The 17,060-nt window shown below is 43.3% G+C and overlaps 5 protein-coding genes across 5 annotated transcripts; 2 read left to right on the top strand and 3 right to left on the bottom strand.

Annotated features, from left to right (window-relative positions):
* Positions 1-644: 644 nt before the first annotated feature.
* Positions 645-2,157, bottom strand: MELLADRAFT_36340 (uncharacterized protein; the record flags this gene model as incomplete). Its single annotated transcript, XM_007410631.1, has 3 exons — positions 645-717; positions 805-1,164; positions 1,271-2,157. The coding sequence occupies 3 exons, from the start codon at positions 2,155-2,157 to the stop codon at positions 645-647; spliced, it is 1,320 nt and encodes a 439-aa protein (XP_007410693.1).
* Positions 2,158-6,399: 4,242 nt separating this feature from the next.
* On the top strand, positions 6,400-8,686 carry MELLADRAFT_43674 (uncharacterized protein; the record flags this gene model as incomplete). The annotated part of the gene is made up of 5 exons (XM_007410624.1): positions 6,400-6,704; positions 6,781-6,963; positions 7,056-7,503; positions 7,584-8,140; positions 8,201-8,686. The coding sequence occupies 5 exons, from the start codon at positions 6,495-6,497 to the stop codon at positions 8,360-8,362; spliced, it is 1,560 nt and encodes a 519-aa protein (XP_007410686.1).
* A 1,051-nt stretch (positions 8,687-9,737) lies between these two features.
* Positions 9,738-10,531, bottom strand: MELLADRAFT_36398 (uncharacterized protein; the record flags this gene model as incomplete). The annotated part of the gene is made up of 3 exons (XM_007410630.1): positions 9,738-9,966; positions 10,057-10,357; positions 10,432-10,531. The coding sequence occupies 3 exons, from the start codon at positions 10,529-10,531 to the stop codon at positions 9,738-9,740; spliced, it is 630 nt and encodes a 209-aa protein (XP_007410692.1).
* A 1,042-nt stretch (positions 10,532-11,573) lies between these two features.
* On the top strand, positions 11,574-13,913 carry MELLADRAFT_116670 (uncharacterized protein; the record flags this gene model as incomplete). Its single annotated transcript, XM_007410625.1, has 3 exons — positions 11,574-12,283; positions 12,349-12,887; positions 12,950-13,913. The coding sequence occupies 3 exons, from the start codon at positions 11,741-11,743 to the stop codon at positions 13,551-13,553; spliced, it is 1,686 nt and encodes a 561-aa protein (XP_007410687.1).
* Positions 13,914-14,178: 265 nt separating this feature from the next.
* On the bottom strand, positions 14,179-15,291 carry MELLADRAFT_124586 (uncharacterized protein; the record flags this gene model as incomplete). Its single annotated transcript, XM_007410629.1, has 8 exons — positions 14,179-14,221; positions 14,281-14,351; positions 14,414-14,475; positions 14,536-14,621; positions 14,684-14,787; positions 14,868-14,894; positions 14,967-15,044; positions 15,109-15,291. The coding sequence occupies 8 exons, from the start codon at positions 15,289-15,291 to the stop codon at positions 14,179-14,181; spliced, it is 654 nt and encodes a 217-aa protein (XP_007410691.1).
* Between the last annotated feature and the right edge of the window lie 1,769 nt (positions 15,292-17,060).

Raw genomic sequence — 17,060 nt, forward strand, 5'->3', positions numbered from 1 at the left:
TTTGGGCATCTGTAACATTCACACATACCAAGGTTTGGCAAGGGTGCCAGCTTGACAATGATAATGTGAGGTGAATTTACTACATACTATACTTTAGGACAAGTAGTGCACTGTCAGGGGTAAGACTTGTTTGACAGAGTTATTGTCGTATAACTGACTCACAGGCTACAGGTGAATTGATAAATACATTGAAGGATTAATAAAGCATTCAAGTCAAGCAAAATGAAGATTGATCTGTAAATTAGTTGATCAAATTCAAAATATAACAAAACCATAAAAGATGAACGAAGAAAACGGAGGGTTTTTTTATTTCTCTCTCAAAAAGACCAAAAAAATAAGAAACAGAAAATACAAACAAATAAACAGAAAAAAAACTTTTCTTTTTATTGTGATTGTTAAGAATTGCTTAAAGAAGTTTTATTTATTTATTTATCAACTATATATCACACACAGATTTTTTGTCTTGTTATCTAGCTATATCTAGTTTAAAGAATTAGATCAGTCTGATCTCAGTGCTAATCAATCAATTCTAACTATGAATTCTTCTTGGTTTTAAGAGCTTCAATTTAATTCAATAAATTCAACACATAGTTCAGAAGAAGAAGAAGGTAACGAGAAAATCTAAGAAGAGATCAATTCCCAATTTATCCTTCCCTACGTTGTTTTCTTGCTCGTTTGCTTTCTAATTCATGCCATTCACCTTTCAAACTTGACAGTCTAAAGATTTTCATCATCCCCCCCAAAAAAAATATTAGAAAAAGCAACTTTAGGGTGAATCGGGTGATCAGAGAAAAGAAAACGTACAGTTTTGTAGGTAATTCCATGACAGGTTCTTCATGTAAAAAATAATCAAATTTCATTGCATCTTTAGCCGAAGGTCTTCTCATCGGATTCATTTCTAACAAAGCTTCAGCTAAGAGCATTCCACCTTCACTTTTAATTACTTTTTCTTTTCCATCTTCATGATTTTCAAAAAACGTCCTTCTTAATTTCGATTCACATTCGATTTTAGGTTTAACTAATTCATACCAAGGTAAGTTGATGACTTCTGGCCAATTCGATTTAGATGGAGTTCCCATCAATTTAAATGTTGCTTGTAATTGATCTATTTCATCATTTGCTTGAAAGATTGGTCTACGAGTAAAAAGTTCTAAAAAGATTGCACTTTGATTTGAATTGAAAAGGAACAATTCTGATCAGTTACCCGATTTTTTCTCAACACATCAATCAAAAGTTAAATTCATTAAAAGAGGGGATTTTGAATTCTTACCCAGCACTCCACATATCAACTTCTTCACCATAAACAGTAGCACCAAAAAGTAATTCAGGTGGTTTATACCAAAGAGTGATCACTCGATTAGTATAATCTCTACCTCTACCTCTACCTTCCTGACCTGGTTCTTTACCTCTTTCATACCTTCTAGCCAATCCAAAATCCGCAATTTTAAGTTCACCTAATCGATTTAATAAAATATTACTACCTTTCAAATCTCGATGTAATACACCACCTTCATGCATATATCTTAATCCAGATAATAATTGCCACATTAATGATTTGATATTCGATTCGGAAAAGTGAATGTTAGGATGATGTAATAATCCACTTAAATCATGATCCATATATTCAAATACAATATAAACATGTCCTTTACTAACTACCATCTCAACTAAATTCACTATATTAGGATGTCTTAATCCTTGTAATAATTTAATCTCTCGAATGGCTGTGATTGGAAATCCATCTTTTTCTGCTTCCATTCTAATTCGTTTCATGGCCACTAATCTTCCGTTTTCTACATTTCTTGCTTTGTACACTTTTCCATATGTCCCTTCTCCTACTTGTACAATTCTTTCATATACATCTTTTGTAACTGGTCGGGATGGAACAGCTACTTGGGGTGTCGGCCATGACGAGGATCCGTTTTGTGGGTACGGTGCAGATGGATGAGGAGGAAAAGGAACACGCTGTGAAGCTGGATCGAAAAGTGGTTCGACAGATGCTTCTGGTGGATGTAATGCACTTCCAAAGATTTGCGATCCCGAAGCTGCATAGGCTGACGGAGAGGTTAAACAAGATGAGTTATGTGGCCTTGTTTCATCCCGTGAGGGTGAGGGTATGATTTGTTTACGCGGTTCGAGAGAGGCGCTCTCTGGCATCGACGGAACAGGGAGCGGAGGTGGTGGGGGTGGTGGATCCCATTCAGACCCTGAACGAGATAGTCTAGGATCTGAAGTGGGCCCATTGGTGTATCGGGGTGATGATTCTTGCTCGTGAGCCAAGGAGTGACTATCATTCCTACGTGATGACCAACGCGACGGTCTCTCTCGGTGAGTCGGATGATCATACTCATAGCGATGTCGACCCCTGTCAGAGAATTGCAGTCGTGGGTCTTGCGCCCGATAAGATGAGTAGGCACGCGGTTCTGTGGGTAGTGGAGGACTCTTCGAACGTCGTTTACCTGAGCGACGTGGATCAGGGCTTACGAAGCGGGCTGGGCTTGTACGAGCAGCTGGAGGTGGTGGTGGTGGTGGCGGTGGTGTTACTGGAAGAGGACTTTGAGGCACATCAGTCTTCATAGCCTGCTTCTCATTTTCGACCGGATGCCACAGCTTGCTAGGAGCTTCGATGGCTGCACCGTTCAGGTCATCGTCATCGTCATCATCACCCGGAAAAAAACGCCGGACTCCTGCACTTGTTTGAGCAACTGGAGCAACGGGGGGCATGCCGGGAGGTCTGAGTAAGGGGTTAACCATTGATTTGATGCGCCGCGGGGATGCTGGTCTTTTACCATTGGCAGTCGATGTTAGAGGTTGAGGCGGTGGTAATGGGGGCGGCGGCGGTGGTGGCGGCTGAGGAGTTGTAGGTCTGGGTGGGATGCGGATCGGTGCTTGAGGCTGATCGTTGACAGGATCTGAAGGTGCAGTTGAGCGAAGTGTCCGGGATGAATGATGACGTGCTCCGTTCGTAGACCAAGCTGCTTGACCAGATCTAGGTCCCTTTGGAACGTTTTGCATTTGGTCATCCCAGAGTCGAGTGTTATTGTAAGACTGACGAGGAGTACCATCAGATCCTTCCAATCCTTTTGGTTGTCGATCATTATCACTGACCAGATTATTTCCATAATTTGGATGCCCACGTCGGAAACTAAGGTCATTCTGAGCAAATCGAGGTCCGATAGGAGGCTTTGGAGGCATGGGAGGCGGGCCAAGTTCGGCTTCCAAAGAATCACGCTGCGAGATCTGCAAGCGAACGGGGGAAGCCGAGCTAGAAATGCGTTCACGGGAGGTGGATGAATGGCGTCGATGCGGCCTGGACGTAGATGACGACCTGGAGTGACGACTGCTGGGAGTGACGAGTGAATTGCGAGACTCGGGACGTCGGCCGCGCACATGATCGAGATCGCTTGAAGGGCTGTTTGATCGTGGCCTTGCTAGACGACCATCAGCAGCATTCCAATTCCTTGAACGGGCTGATCCGGAGGGGCTTGGATCACGTTTGGTGGAGCGGGATGGACCTTTGCATGGCCGGCCATCGATCGAAGACCTTGAAGAGGGAGAACGCAGTGTTGGCGTCGCAAGTCGGGAAGGTTTACGAGGTGGAATTGGGGGTTGAGATGATCGTGAGTGGTCTGAGGCCGGTGATTTCCCCCGAAAAGAGGGTTCGCGTGAGACAGATCGACGGGTCCTACGGGGAGGACGAGGCGGTTGAGGAGGCAGTGGAGAAGGTGAGCGTGGTCGTGAAGGTGACAAGGAATAGTGTGAGCGAGAATGCGATCGAGATCGAGGGCGAGGGGAGGTAGGAGTTCCTGTGCGAGATATTGACCTCGTCCGCGAACGGCTACGACTGGTTTCCCGTACATGATTAGTTGACCTTGTCCGAGAGCTGTATTGTTCCCTGTCGGTGGGGTCAAAAGATCAGGGTCAATAGGTGACTGAATGAGTGCAATATCAGACCGCAGACGCAGAGCAAGGCTCTAAATGGAAACCTCATGCCGAGCAATAATATGAATGCAAATGTCGCACAAGAAGAGAGTGCAGATTGTACAGCACCTCTTCTTCTTGAACAGATAATGAGATCTTGCTAATACGGATGACATGTACTGGTCTGCAGTGTACAGTAGAGGTCTTATTTCCCTTTGAAGATGAGCAAGTGAAAAAGCAATGCTTAACTCACTTGGACGAATCCAACTTCCTCTTTTTTCTCCTAACACCCTCAAGATCCTGTGTATCCAAATCATGGGACACTGGTTGTCTTCGTGGTGGAGAGCGGCTACGTGATCTACCATTGCGATGGCTAGTATGAGTTCTCTTGTTTTCGTAGGTGGAAGGCCTGAAATGTTCATATTTCTGACGAATATTTGACCTTTGATCATTCGAATGCATAGGTCTGAGATAGTTTCCTTTGCTTTGTCGTGAAGATTCGGTTCGGGAAGTAGACTGATGAGATTTGCTGCCATTCATTGGTTTCAATCTACCATTACCTCTACGGTTATCCCGCTCAGAATAATCTAGACGGCGTGATTCACGTTGATCTCGTTCATGTTCTTCCTGGTCTAAATCATAGTACTCAGGTTGCTGAGAACCAACCTCTTCAAACTGTTCTTCATCTCGCGAGTAAGCCCATCCATCCATCCGATCCTCTTCACGATGTCGATCACGATCTACAGGCCTTTCCCATTCTTGCCTTCTATCTCGAGTTCTTTCTCGACGTTGATCACCACGATCTGAATTTCTTTCAGAAGTTCGACTCCAATCTCGATGTGAAACTCTTTCATGATTCCTATCACGAGCACTATAATCTTCATGATCATATCTACGTTCACGATCACTTCTCTTGGCTTCAACATACTTGGAATCGCGAGAATTTTTGGCGGGTGAAATTGAGCGATTTGGACCTCTTCGTGGAGGAGAGCGATGGGTCAGACTGGTGTGTGGCAGACGTTTTTCTCTGGAAGGAGATCGATCTCGAGGACGAGAGCGGTCATAGTGCTTCCAACCCGACGCCATATGGGTGCGGGTAAGATTTTCGATGTGCCCTTTTTAATTGCGAGGAAGGGGTTCTGTGCAAACTGAACAGAAGGTCAGTGAGAATAAACTTGCGATGAGTGTGGTCAAAAGAGTCGAGCGTTGCAGGTCAACAAGGAACGAACGCTAGAATCAGAGACGACAGCCAAATCTCGGTTAGCCGAGATGGAAAATCGATAGGTGTTTTAATCTGAAGGTCGTAAAGGTGACTGATAGTTCAGAATCGATCGATTTAGGTTGACCAATTGATCATTAAGTATGATGGATGTTTGATTGATTGAAGTTATAGAAACCCAAGCGAGGGATGGGTGACCGTGACGAGAAGGAAGTAGGAAATTAGAAAACTTCAATACAACAACCACATCCAATCATACTTCATTTTACCAACTGTATAACACACCTCACCAGTTCTTCTCAAAACTACACTACATACTATCCAATCAAGCATCCTGAGCTCATATCGACATTTTAAGTTTGATTTGCTTTCAAGACTTGTTTTAGCTCACTTCAATGTGCGCGCAGTGAAAGAAAATCGGCCAATGAAGCAAAGAATTGAAGTCAGGTTGTAAGCAGACTCAAATGTCACGTGAGCTGTCAATTCCTTGACACCCAAACTGATCAAGGATTCATCTGGTATCGAAACCAGCTGAATTCGCTATCATGTTCCAAGATTGTATACATACACGGAGCAGAATTGCTGTCATTGGAGTGTCAGTGAAATTTGAAAAGGAATCGTGTATGCATCACACCTCATCACACACAACTTTCATGTTTCCATCAGTGAAGGGGAAGATTGAGGGAACATGTAGGATATGCTGATATGGGTGATCCGTCAAAACTTTCTCTTCAAAGCACAGGAACATCAGATGTATTACACCTTTGTGAGCTCCTGAAATCTTTATGACAGCCATTTGCTCAACTGCAGGGCGTCCGTTGGACAATCAAGTTACAAAAAGTCTGCAATGCTTTGAAACTAATGCTTCCCACCAGGATTGAGCATAGGAATGTCATGATTGAAGGCAAATTAAAATGCAAAAGACCATTTTGGCATTTAAATTTGAAGCCATCTGATACATAGCAACTTGCTTTAGCCCAGATGCCATTCAATTTTCAGTCTGTAGGAAAGTCTTCCTTCATGACGTTCTCATGAAGCTTAAGAATGGCAAGATATCCGATCCGAAGATCTGCAGTCTGTCTCCGAGATCCGACCCGTCTCCCACCGAGTATGCATGTAGAGTCTAGACTGGGCCCGGACCAGTTCGCGCAGTCCTGCGCAGCGGATCGACCCAACCCAGTGTGATTGAATTGAATTGAAAACGTATCGGGTCAGACTGGTCAGTGGGGAAACCATACCACACTTTTTCAACAACACTCTGTTCATCTTCAGCTCCTAAACACCAACTACTTTACCAACCAATCATTCTCACTGATTCTCATCGATCACCCCTCGATAAACCAACCCCCAAAAAATGCCACCAAAGACCTCTCAAAAGAGTTTACCTACCGATCCCAAGAGTGCATCGATTCCAACTCGAGTTAAAGATGTGACTAAGATGAATCCGAATGCGGTTACACCTGTGAATGGTGCTAGTGGTAGTGGTGGTAGACCTGATAAAGCTGCTTATGAACGTGAACAAACTAGTTTGAAGGTTGAAATTGACACTCTTCAAGCCAAAGTGGTAAGTCTATCATCTCCATCCCACTTTCCGAACTCATCAATTTCTTGTTTCTGATACTCAATTTTCTGGGTCACAGACAGCTATACGTGCACAGATTGGTGATCCTAAAGGTGGTGCTGGTGGAAATCCATTACAAGAACGTCGTAAGAAGTTAAGGAATGAAATGGATAGTTTAAGAGAAGAACAATCTAAAGGCAAATCTTCCAGAGGTAAACTTTTGGATCAAATTAAAGCTGGTAATGAAAGTGTACAACGAAAAGTCAGTCTTGGGTCCTCTTCAACAGCAATTTTTTGTGCTTTATGAAACTGATTTTGATTGTATTGATATGATTCCTTTGATGATCAATTTAGATCAAGGAACTGAATACCAGTCGAGGAAAGTTGCCTTACAAGTCAAGTGCAGAAGTAGAAGCCAAGATTCGACAATTAGATTCCCAAATCGAAAGTGGTACGATGAGAATTGTTGACGAAAAGAAAGCGCTAGCAGAAATTCAAAACTTGAAAAAACAACGTAAATTGGTAGATGCCTTTGGTCCACAACAAGAGGCTATCGAAGCTGAAAAGGCAAAAGTAGAAAATTTAAGGAAATTATTAGATGATCCTGAAAATAAAAATGTGAATGATCGTTGGGCTGCTATCAAGGAGGAATTAGATCAGATCAATGCTAAGCTTAATGAGGCGAACAAGGGTCGAGATAAGTTATTTGAAGAACGTAACCAACTTCAAGATACTTTAACTGAGTTGTTTACCAAAAAGCGAGAGTCTGCAACTCGCTACAAAGAAGCTAATGATAAATACTGTAGGTCATCTCAACTGAAACTCTTGAGTCTGAAAGATGCAAACTAAGATTTGATGGGATTCGGTTTCATTTCATAATAGATGCTAAGATGCAAGAAGACAGACAACGTAGGATCGAAAGACAAAAGACTGAACGTGAAGCCCTCGAAGCATCTGAATTAAAAGACATTCACAACGAAATGCGGGAAGAAGCATCTGCTCCAGCATACGAACGTGAAATAGAAGACTGTCGAACGTTGATCCTCTATTTCGATAAGTTAATCGGTAACGCAGGCAACAGTGATCAACCTATTGAAGCACCCGTCTTCGGCAAGACATCTAGCGTTGCACTCCCTAAATTAGGTGATGTTAGAAAAGTTGAAGAGGCTGATGCATTTCAAGGAATGGTGGCAGTGAAGAAGAAAGGATCAGAACAAGAAGAAGAGTTCTTTATGGGAGGTGGTAATAAAAAAGGCAAAAAGAATAAAAAGAGTCCACCTGAATCGACTGCTGCACCTGCAACACAAGCCCTTCAATTACCTTTGTCGACTCTGAATGCGCTTCATGCGTTAGCTATATCGGTCCCAATGACTCGAGATGATGTTGCGGCGACGATCACCTCACTTTCGGAAAAGAAAAAATGGTTCACGGACAACCAGGTATAGATTTCTCAATTTTGATTTTTTTTTACATCCAATACTCATGATTAAATTTTACAGGAACGGGTCACCAAGGAGAGGATAGCAGATGTAGAAGCCAAGATAGCAGCAGCGGAAGCGAAATTGAAAGCCAAATTAGAAGCCAAAGCTAAGGCCGAAAACAACGGATCTGATGATAAAGAAGTTAACGGAGCAACTGAAGCATCCTCACCTGAGGCTTAAAAAGAGGGTTTCACTTTCCATCCTAGAATAATTTCACTTGGCAAAAAAACGGTTTAAACATCTCTCCTCTCATCTTGCTTTTATGCTTGAAAAGACATCACACATGTCTTCATCTTAATAATTGCTTGTTCCTTTTTTTCCAAAGTACATATGGTGATCTATTCACTTGTTCAACTGATTTGTTCTTTACATACTTGTGAATTGACTTTATAAGCACTGTCTCTTTACATGTATCTCTTCAGTACCTTTAAAGTCGACCTATATGGCGATTTTCTCTTTCATGTTTTTCCTGCAGAACCATAGCTTAAATTTGAGTCATTGCGTACCCTTTTATGTGCATTGAGAGGTCAAAAGATGAAATTTCACACTGGAAGCTTTTACATTGACCCGCGTGTCTAGTGACGTCGTCTCGCTTCAAGTTTCTAATTTGCAATCGACATGTTGACGCACTACAAGGATGTCCTCAAAACCCGCATGTGCAGTGCGTCGACATGAACGGAACCCACTTCGCTTGAGACGTACGCATGCGTCTCAGCCAATTGACGAGCAAAACTTGACAAGTTAATTTGAGATCCGCGTCATGACCAAAGGATTTTTGCACTTCCGCTTAGCTCGCGGGTCAAATACGATGGGTTTCAGACAGCTTGGAGACTTTTGCCAGCAAAACTTGACCAATTTGGCGTGGAAGTCTTCCCAAGCTTTGTGTGATTGACTGCACATAGCCTCAAATCACTTGAGTGAGACTGAGGACCTTGTATACACCTGACATCACTCCAAGCTCTGAAGTCATTGAAAACTGAGAAATAATCATACTGCATGGTAAAGCGAATCTGAAGATGCAATGATAAAAAGTCGCATTGCTGAAATCGTGAGAGCTTGAGTCACCATTCCAGCCTCCAAGCCCCCAAGGATTCAAGGCCTTTGACAGGCAGATATGCTCGTAGTCCTTTTTTGACATCATCACCCTGAAGTACACTTAAGCACCAGCCAGGGTTCATTTATACTTCTCTCCCTCTCAATACGCTTAGAAACTTTATGAACTTCATCACCAGTCAGACCAAGTCAACCACCTGAAAAGAGGTTGTAGGTGTCCTTGAATAATCTTGACAGCTCCTTCCCAACCATGGAATGTGTTCACTTACCCTCTTGACCGCGAGATTTAAGACCACTGTGCAAGCACTTCGAACACAGCATGTGTGGCGAGATATTTTCTGCGCGTGAAGTTTTTTGATTACGAGTTTAAATACATATTGAGAAACCGAAGAAGCTAGGAATACATCACCAGTGATGAGAAAAGGAAATTGTATGTATGTAGCTAAGGAATTCTATTTAGCTGTTGAAACCTGCCTTGAAGCCTTCCAAATATAGCTAGAATCTATTGTGATTTCTTGTTTGTTGCATCAGCTGTGGTCGAAGAAGTACCAGCTTCGGCTGCAGTACCTAGCATTCTTGATCTGATCGATTGCCATTGTTGATCGTCCAGCTCTTTGAATTGAATCACTTCATTGGAATTTGACTCTGCTTGTAATGTCGAAGGTGATGCGGAAAGTATAGCTGATTGAGCCGCGAGTGTTGCAAAGATATGGGTTTGATCACGGTACAAACTGGTATCGAAAGTTGAAGCAAACAAATCAATATCAAAAGAGCAACAATTGATTGAAGCTGACGCAACTGATTGTGTAGAATAAACTGACCGAAAGGCTTCTTTGTTTTGAACACTATCTTCGTCTTTAATACGCTCAAGTCCTGCTCGCTTAAATGTGGATTTAATAAAATGTAGAACGTGACATAAAAAATCGGTTCTAGCGCGCCATGCAGGAAATTTGGATCGAATATCGAATCGACCGGTTTGTGGGTCGACCAATGGATGGAAACATTCAGTTGTGAAACGGACTACAGGTGGACTTGAAGGATAAGATGTAGGAATTTCTAGAACGAATCGATAAATCGCTCCAGCATAATAACCACGGTGTATGAATAGTACGCCTTGCCATTCTGTTGAGAGTGAAACTAATTGAGTATCTCTTGGATTATGAGATTTGAAACAAGCTAAGTGTTTTCTTACTAACGATAAATATTGGTTGGTGATGGTATGACCCAGACCCCGAGTGGACAATGTCCAGGAAGGCGAAGACTTGCAAATTCCAAAGAGACTTCCAAACTTGCCATTGTGAGTTTCTTTGTGAAGAGGTTTTGTTGGTTGATCGGAGACTTGACCTTTAAGCAACAAGTTATCCAACAGGCAGCCGTATGATGATAACAACGAGACAGCGACTAATCAAGCTGGCGCATGTCACGCTGTCTGTCACACGGTGTGATTGACATGTCCGGGTCATGTTCACAGTGACGGCTTTGATGAAATGCCATCTTCGGGAGAAAATCCAGCGAATGAAGAAGCATGATGCATGAGTGGTGTCCACTGTCAGTGTGGCATTTTCGAATCTCGATTCTCAACCGCCCTCCGACATGAACGGTCTGAGAGCCTTTACGTTTCTGCTGTCAATGCCTGATCGTGGGTCGCGACCGATCAGAAGGGTCTGGACCATTTCGACGTCAGCACCGCATCTTCTTCACCGGCATGTTATCACTGCGCCGTCAAGAATGAACGAATAACCAGATCCCACAGTCAGACACTTGATCCTCGCAAGCTCGTTAAAAAGCCCTGCGCGATTGGAACTTGTATTAAGTTCGAGCAATGAAGAGCTGGAGGCGAAGCAAAATTCTTCACTCTTGCCGACAGTAATCTAGACCAGTTCTTCACGCCTTTAAACTGGCTGAGGTTCGGGATTGACAGGCTCAGATAGATGGACCATGTAGCCATCTGATCACGCCGTGTCTACGGGGCTTTGAGCTTAAGCCTCTGATAACTCAAAGGCCAACCATGGTTTGAGTCTTGGATTCAGGTATTCTTCGGTGGCAGTTCAGTTCATCAGGAAGGTCCAGACTTTGAGGCATGTGGAGCCGAGCTGTGTTTACTCTCGAGTCGAGTGTGTGAAATTGGTTCATTCACTTGGACTTTCGAATTGCCTGAACTGCATCCTAATTAGATGCCGAACCGGTCAGATCTTCAGACGAACATCCTCGAAGTGGACTGATGGGTATCTCTCGAGTGGCTTTCAGCTGACAGAATCTTCAATCAGCTTTGACTTGATGACAATCAAAAGGCTCCCTTGAGCTCGTTTCGTTTAGCTGTTGTGACCTCATTGCTTCACTCATATATTCGACTGGCGGAATCAAGTCTCAGCTATAAAATCGTGATCGCGATTGAACATATCTTAATCTCCTACTCATAAGTCCACAATCCCATTCCTAAGTTTCAGTGAATCACCCTTCGTGTCGTCCATATTTTCGCCAATAAAAACCAACTACCTCACTATCATGAACTCATCAACCCAGTACCAATCTCTTCCCACCCACTATGAAGACGAACAGGATGTACGTGTTAGAAATCCACCACTTGCAACCTATAGAAAAAAGCGAAGCGGAGCCAAATGCGTTAGAATTATGCAAGCAGTCCCGCTCTTTTTCACAGCTTCGTGTGCTGGCTGGTTGGTGTATCAGTACTTCGATACAACCATTTTCACCGCAGACCTAGAAACTCCTATAGCTGCATCCTCCAATATTTCTCACCACGCTTCGTCTGTGGCTTTGGGCGACCATGTTAAACCTACTTCATATGTCGCGAACGATACTACTACGGAAACTGTGGATCAAAGCGAGCCCTCTGCACTTTCGAACATGACCCTCACCTCCGACAAGGGCGACGAAAAGCCGTCGGGAAATGAACCACTCAGCCTCAAGCCTGTTTTACCTAACCCTAATCTTTTTGGCAACTTCCTTGACGAGCTTCAACCAGCGCACCAATCTCGATACGTTACAGCAATTCCTTTGGGAGGTATCAACAATCAAATGACTGGAACAGTGCGTATCCTTCACTTTTTCCAAAACACAAACTACTTCTAACTTACTTTTGCTGGTCATTGTAGTACAATTTGATCAATCTGGGACGAATCTCTTCACGAACAGTCATTCTTCCGCCTATCATCCCAAATGAACATCAACCTGGTCCAATCAAAGGACAATCATACTCTCGGTACTATGATTTACCTAGAATGTCAACGGAAACAGGAATTGAAATGATCGAATGGAATGCGATTCGTAAGGACGTCCCGGAGACTGACACCGGCGCATATGAATGGGCTAAGAAAGATTGGAAGCTTGCTAGTAATCCATTGAAGTGCTGGGTTGCATCAAGGATGGGTGGCCCGAAGGAAGACGGTGGTCGATCGATTTCTGAGCGCTTTGGACGTGGATTGATGTTGGACATTCACCCAGAATATGCGCCTGGAGATCGCAAGAAAGGGTCTTGGAGATCGATGACTGCTGCGGTTCAATATCTTAACACCAATCAAAGTACTTTTTCGCAAGGCTCAGTCACCAAGGACGTGGGTTGTATCACCGAAAGCTATTGGTTGGACAGTCCTCACAGCTTCAAAGACGCTCAAGCATTGATCAAGTCTTTACGGTATGTTCATTTCTATTTTTGTCAATTTCAACATGATCCTGACCAAGATCGTATATTTTTAGTTTCACGACCTGGCTAGAAGCCACAGTGGACGACATGATCGCTCAAACACTTGGCACAAGTGTCATAGAAGTCATGAACGGAAAAGCTGAATTCATCACTGTTCATCTTCGTCGAAATGATATCGCATCCAAATGTCAACCTGCGCCCAAGAATTGGAAAGAACTCGCCCCAAAAGATCACAATCCTCAGCATCGTAAACGTCTGGATCTTGCTTCTGACGAACCTTTGCTCATTGATGATGGAATGCAGTTAATGAAGCGTAAAGCAGAATGGACTAGCTGCCGATTCACTGATTCATATGTAATCTCAAGGGTCAACGCAGTTCGAAAATCACTGGGAAAGCCTGATATTCCGGTCATATTAACTACCGACGATATCAATTCTCATTCATTGGCACTCTTTGACTCTCAACCTAATTGGCATAGATTCCAACTTGATCAATTTGTGTCGCATGAGTCATATGATGGATTTGATAGCGTGATGATTGATGCATGTCTTTTGACTCGAGGTTCTGCTTTCCTTGGAACTCGAGTCAGTATGATGAGTCGACTTGCATCTCATCGTGGAAAGGCTTGGTATTCGAGACGTTCAGAGATGTTTTGAATAAATCCTTCCTCTTTATGTCAACCTAGATATGAAATATGTAGTTGCGAAAAAAATATGATCTGTTTTCCTTTCTATCTCACAAATCCAAAAAAGTTGATAATAGTATGGGTTCACTTCAAAGAATTGTCTCACGTAAATCCCATCTATTCCGTGGTCTGTCAAAAACCCAAGACAAACATTGTATCTCCTATAGTTACATTTTTCAACGATTTTCCTCCTTTTGCATTGCAATCAGCATACTGAAAATGAATCATTATGTGCGTGTACTCATAACGCAAGCCCACTCATCTATATGGAAATTCAGCTCAAGATAAAAGCGGAACCAGGGAAAATGATACATCTGATTTGAGCCACAATTTTCCAAACTTACCTTGTGAGCTCTCATGTGAGTGACTAAGCTGGTTGCACAATGCAGCGGCTACTCATTAATTGAGAACGGGTCAGGAGGGTTTCTGTCCAATGTCATTGTCATATATTCTCAGAGAATCGAGCACCTTAGCATTATGATATATCATATACGTTTAAATACTGCGACAGGTATAGGGAAGTGAAAAGTGAAAAGGGATCTGATGATCAAGAGAAACCCATTTCGAGAACAAGGATTGGAGTTGATGTAATCACTTTAAACAGGGGAGTTCGAGCTCTTGACTCCGTGCTCGTTGTTGCTGTTGAAGGAATATGTGTCAGAATTGATCAATGTAAAGATCCGATGAACTTGACTTACAAATCCCAGATGAGATCACCGAGATAACCGCGTTCAATTTCCTCTGCGGTAGGCTCGAGGTCGTGGAAAGTCTGCAGGGAAGAAAGACAGGATTAGAAGAAGTCGAAACAAGCAAAATAACAAGGACACCTGCTTTTTTTGTGAGGCCAATCTGGAAGCATCCCACAGTGACGTTGGTGGTGTAGAAACGGCAACCTGAAGCAAAAGACAGATTAGGGATATTTTCACCAGACATTTGCATAAAGGATAACTGACCATCAACGACGGGCACGTAGAAAGGCTTGTCGGGTCGACCTTTACGTTGAACATAGAGTTGTTTACCGCAGTTGGAGGTCTTGGCACTGAGAATGACAAGAAGAATCAGCAAAATTGTCTGAAAAGAAAAGCTGAATTCAACACTAACCCGTTCAACCATCCAGCTGTAGAGCTGTCGTTTCCGTAAAGCTGTTCTGATCCAACCCATAGACAGGCTCCGGGTTGTGTGGTACTGTTGTACATTCCACAGATCTGATGGAGCCCAAGCGCCAACACTCCGATACATATCACGCTGGACAAGGGCGGTGAAGAGACGTGAATGTGGGACTTACACCTGGTCCGTCTGAGATTTGGAATGACTACGGAAAGACGATGCAATAATTATAGCCATTGTTTAAGAGAAGGACAGTCAAGGTCTTGAGATGACTTACGGTGTTGGTGTTTTCGGAGGTGTATCGACGATCAAGGGTTATCGATGAGCGCTTGGCCTTTTTGGGGTTATATTCAAACTGCAAGGGTTCATGAGATGGTAAGTCATCAAGAATGAACGTGACAGAAGGTAGATCAATTTACTTGTCCAACCCCCTTGAAAGGAGGTTTACCATTGGTGGCATTGCACCGGTTGCGGTCATCGGCAGCAGACCAAACACATCCATCCTTTTTCAAGAAGTAGTTGAAGCATTCGGTGTGCACGGTGGCCATGACAGCAGGGAAAGCCGTAAGAGCAGTGATAACAAGGTTAGTTGCAAGATGCATGATTGTGATTTCGTAAAAAGAAAGAAGTGTGGTGTTGAATAGATAGATGGGAATCGATAAGGACGGTGAGAAAGATTGGGGGGGAGGGTCAAGCTATTTATCTCGTCCAGACTCCAGAGTCGTGTGGGCTTTGGCCATCATAGGGTCCAAGATTTTGCGCTGTACTGAGGCTGTCCAGGTGGATTGAACAGGCATCCAGCACTCGGACCCATGGCTTTTTGGGCGTAATCCAATCAAGCCGGAAGGTGTGGTGCCTCTACTTGCGTGCCAGACCATACAAAGTTGTACGGACAGAGTGAATGATATAAGGCAGTGGGTAGTAAGGATAAATGTTTCATCCAGCAGATCCCCACAGAACTTCCGACACATACCTGTTCAAATCGACTCGAAAAAAGAATGACGTGACCTTGTTCCAGAGGAGTGGACGCCGGATTCACCTAACTTAACTAAGTCCCTCCTCCTCGCAGGCGTCCTCCGGAGCCTGCGGAGGAGGGACTTACGACTTATCGAGTTGTTTCAGCCTGAGTAGATTCCCAAAATCCAGATTTTCAAACATTTGAAACTGGACCTACATTATTACCTTCATCATTGCTTTGTTGAAAAATCTGAACAGACCAAAAAATTCTCGCACATCCTGTACATAGTCTCATCAACATGATCACATTGGTTAATATGATTCTTTTCCTTCAATCATCAGATTGAAATCTGTAACAATTTTTGAAGTCGATTGTACCACTGCGGAGGCGGTTGAATCCGAAAGATGCCCAAAAGGTTTTGGACGATGGCAAAAGAGAGAGAACCATGTCAAAAGAGAGAGGCGATCAAGGAGTAAGAGGGAGGGAGAGAGAGCGTCGTTTTGATTACGAGAGAGAGAGACAGACTCGTTTGTCTGTGAGACACGGTGCAAAAGTTTCAAGGGAGGGATTGGTTCTGGCTCAAGCTTTTGAAAAGCATACGAAAAATCAAGCTTTCAGCCCGGTTCTCAAGTTACCCAACCGATCAACTCACGGCGTGTCGACGTTGCTTTTCAATGGTCACCATCGATTCGCCTGCTTTCGAGCCTGAAGGAAGAAGAGATACTCTTCGTAGCTCAGCTAGAAACAATCTGACACCCGCGAAACATGTACAAAATAATCGACGACCTACTGAAGTCCTCGCTTATTTGCCTTCGGATGCAGTTCCTAAGCAAACTCATGCAAAGGTTGTTCTTCCAGACTGGGTCCTGGCCTTGACCGAGGAAGAATTGAGGAAGCTAATTGAGGACAATCATTTGAAAAGATATAAATGCAAAGCTAAAGAGCTACAAGTAGAAGCAGTTGTGGCTTTGGTCGCGGGGCGTGATACATTTATACTGGCGGGCACTGGCTATGGAAAGACTCGAGTTGCAGAGATGTTTCTGGATTTGTTTGCAATAGAGTCAAAGGCCACGCTTATTGTGTTAAATCCGCTGGATGCTTTGGGTGACAATCAGGTAAGTGATACATATTCCATAATCATCATCGGAGCCCATCATGTTACTATACTTTACTTATTAATGTAATGTTTTGATCTAAGGTTACTGAGAAAAAGAGATGGAATATCACCGCTGTGAATTTGAAAAAGGACAGCTTTACAAGCGCTGTGGAAAATGATATCATGACAGGTGTTTACAGAGTAATATATGTGGTGAATATTTTTTCTCGAACCTTCAATTGTTCATTCATTGAAATGAAGCTGATGTCAAAATACTTTGGATTTTTGATAAAGAGCCCCGAAATCTTTTTAAATAC

The sequence above is a fragment of the Melampsora larici-populina genome (genome assembly GCF_000204055.1).
Source record: "Melampsora larici-populina 98AG31 unplaced genomic scaffold MELLAscaffold_21, whole genome shotgun sequence".
NCBI classification, from domain to species: Eukaryota; Fungi; Basidiomycota; class Pucciniomycetes; order Pucciniales; family Melampsoraceae; genus Melampsora; species Melampsora laricis-populina.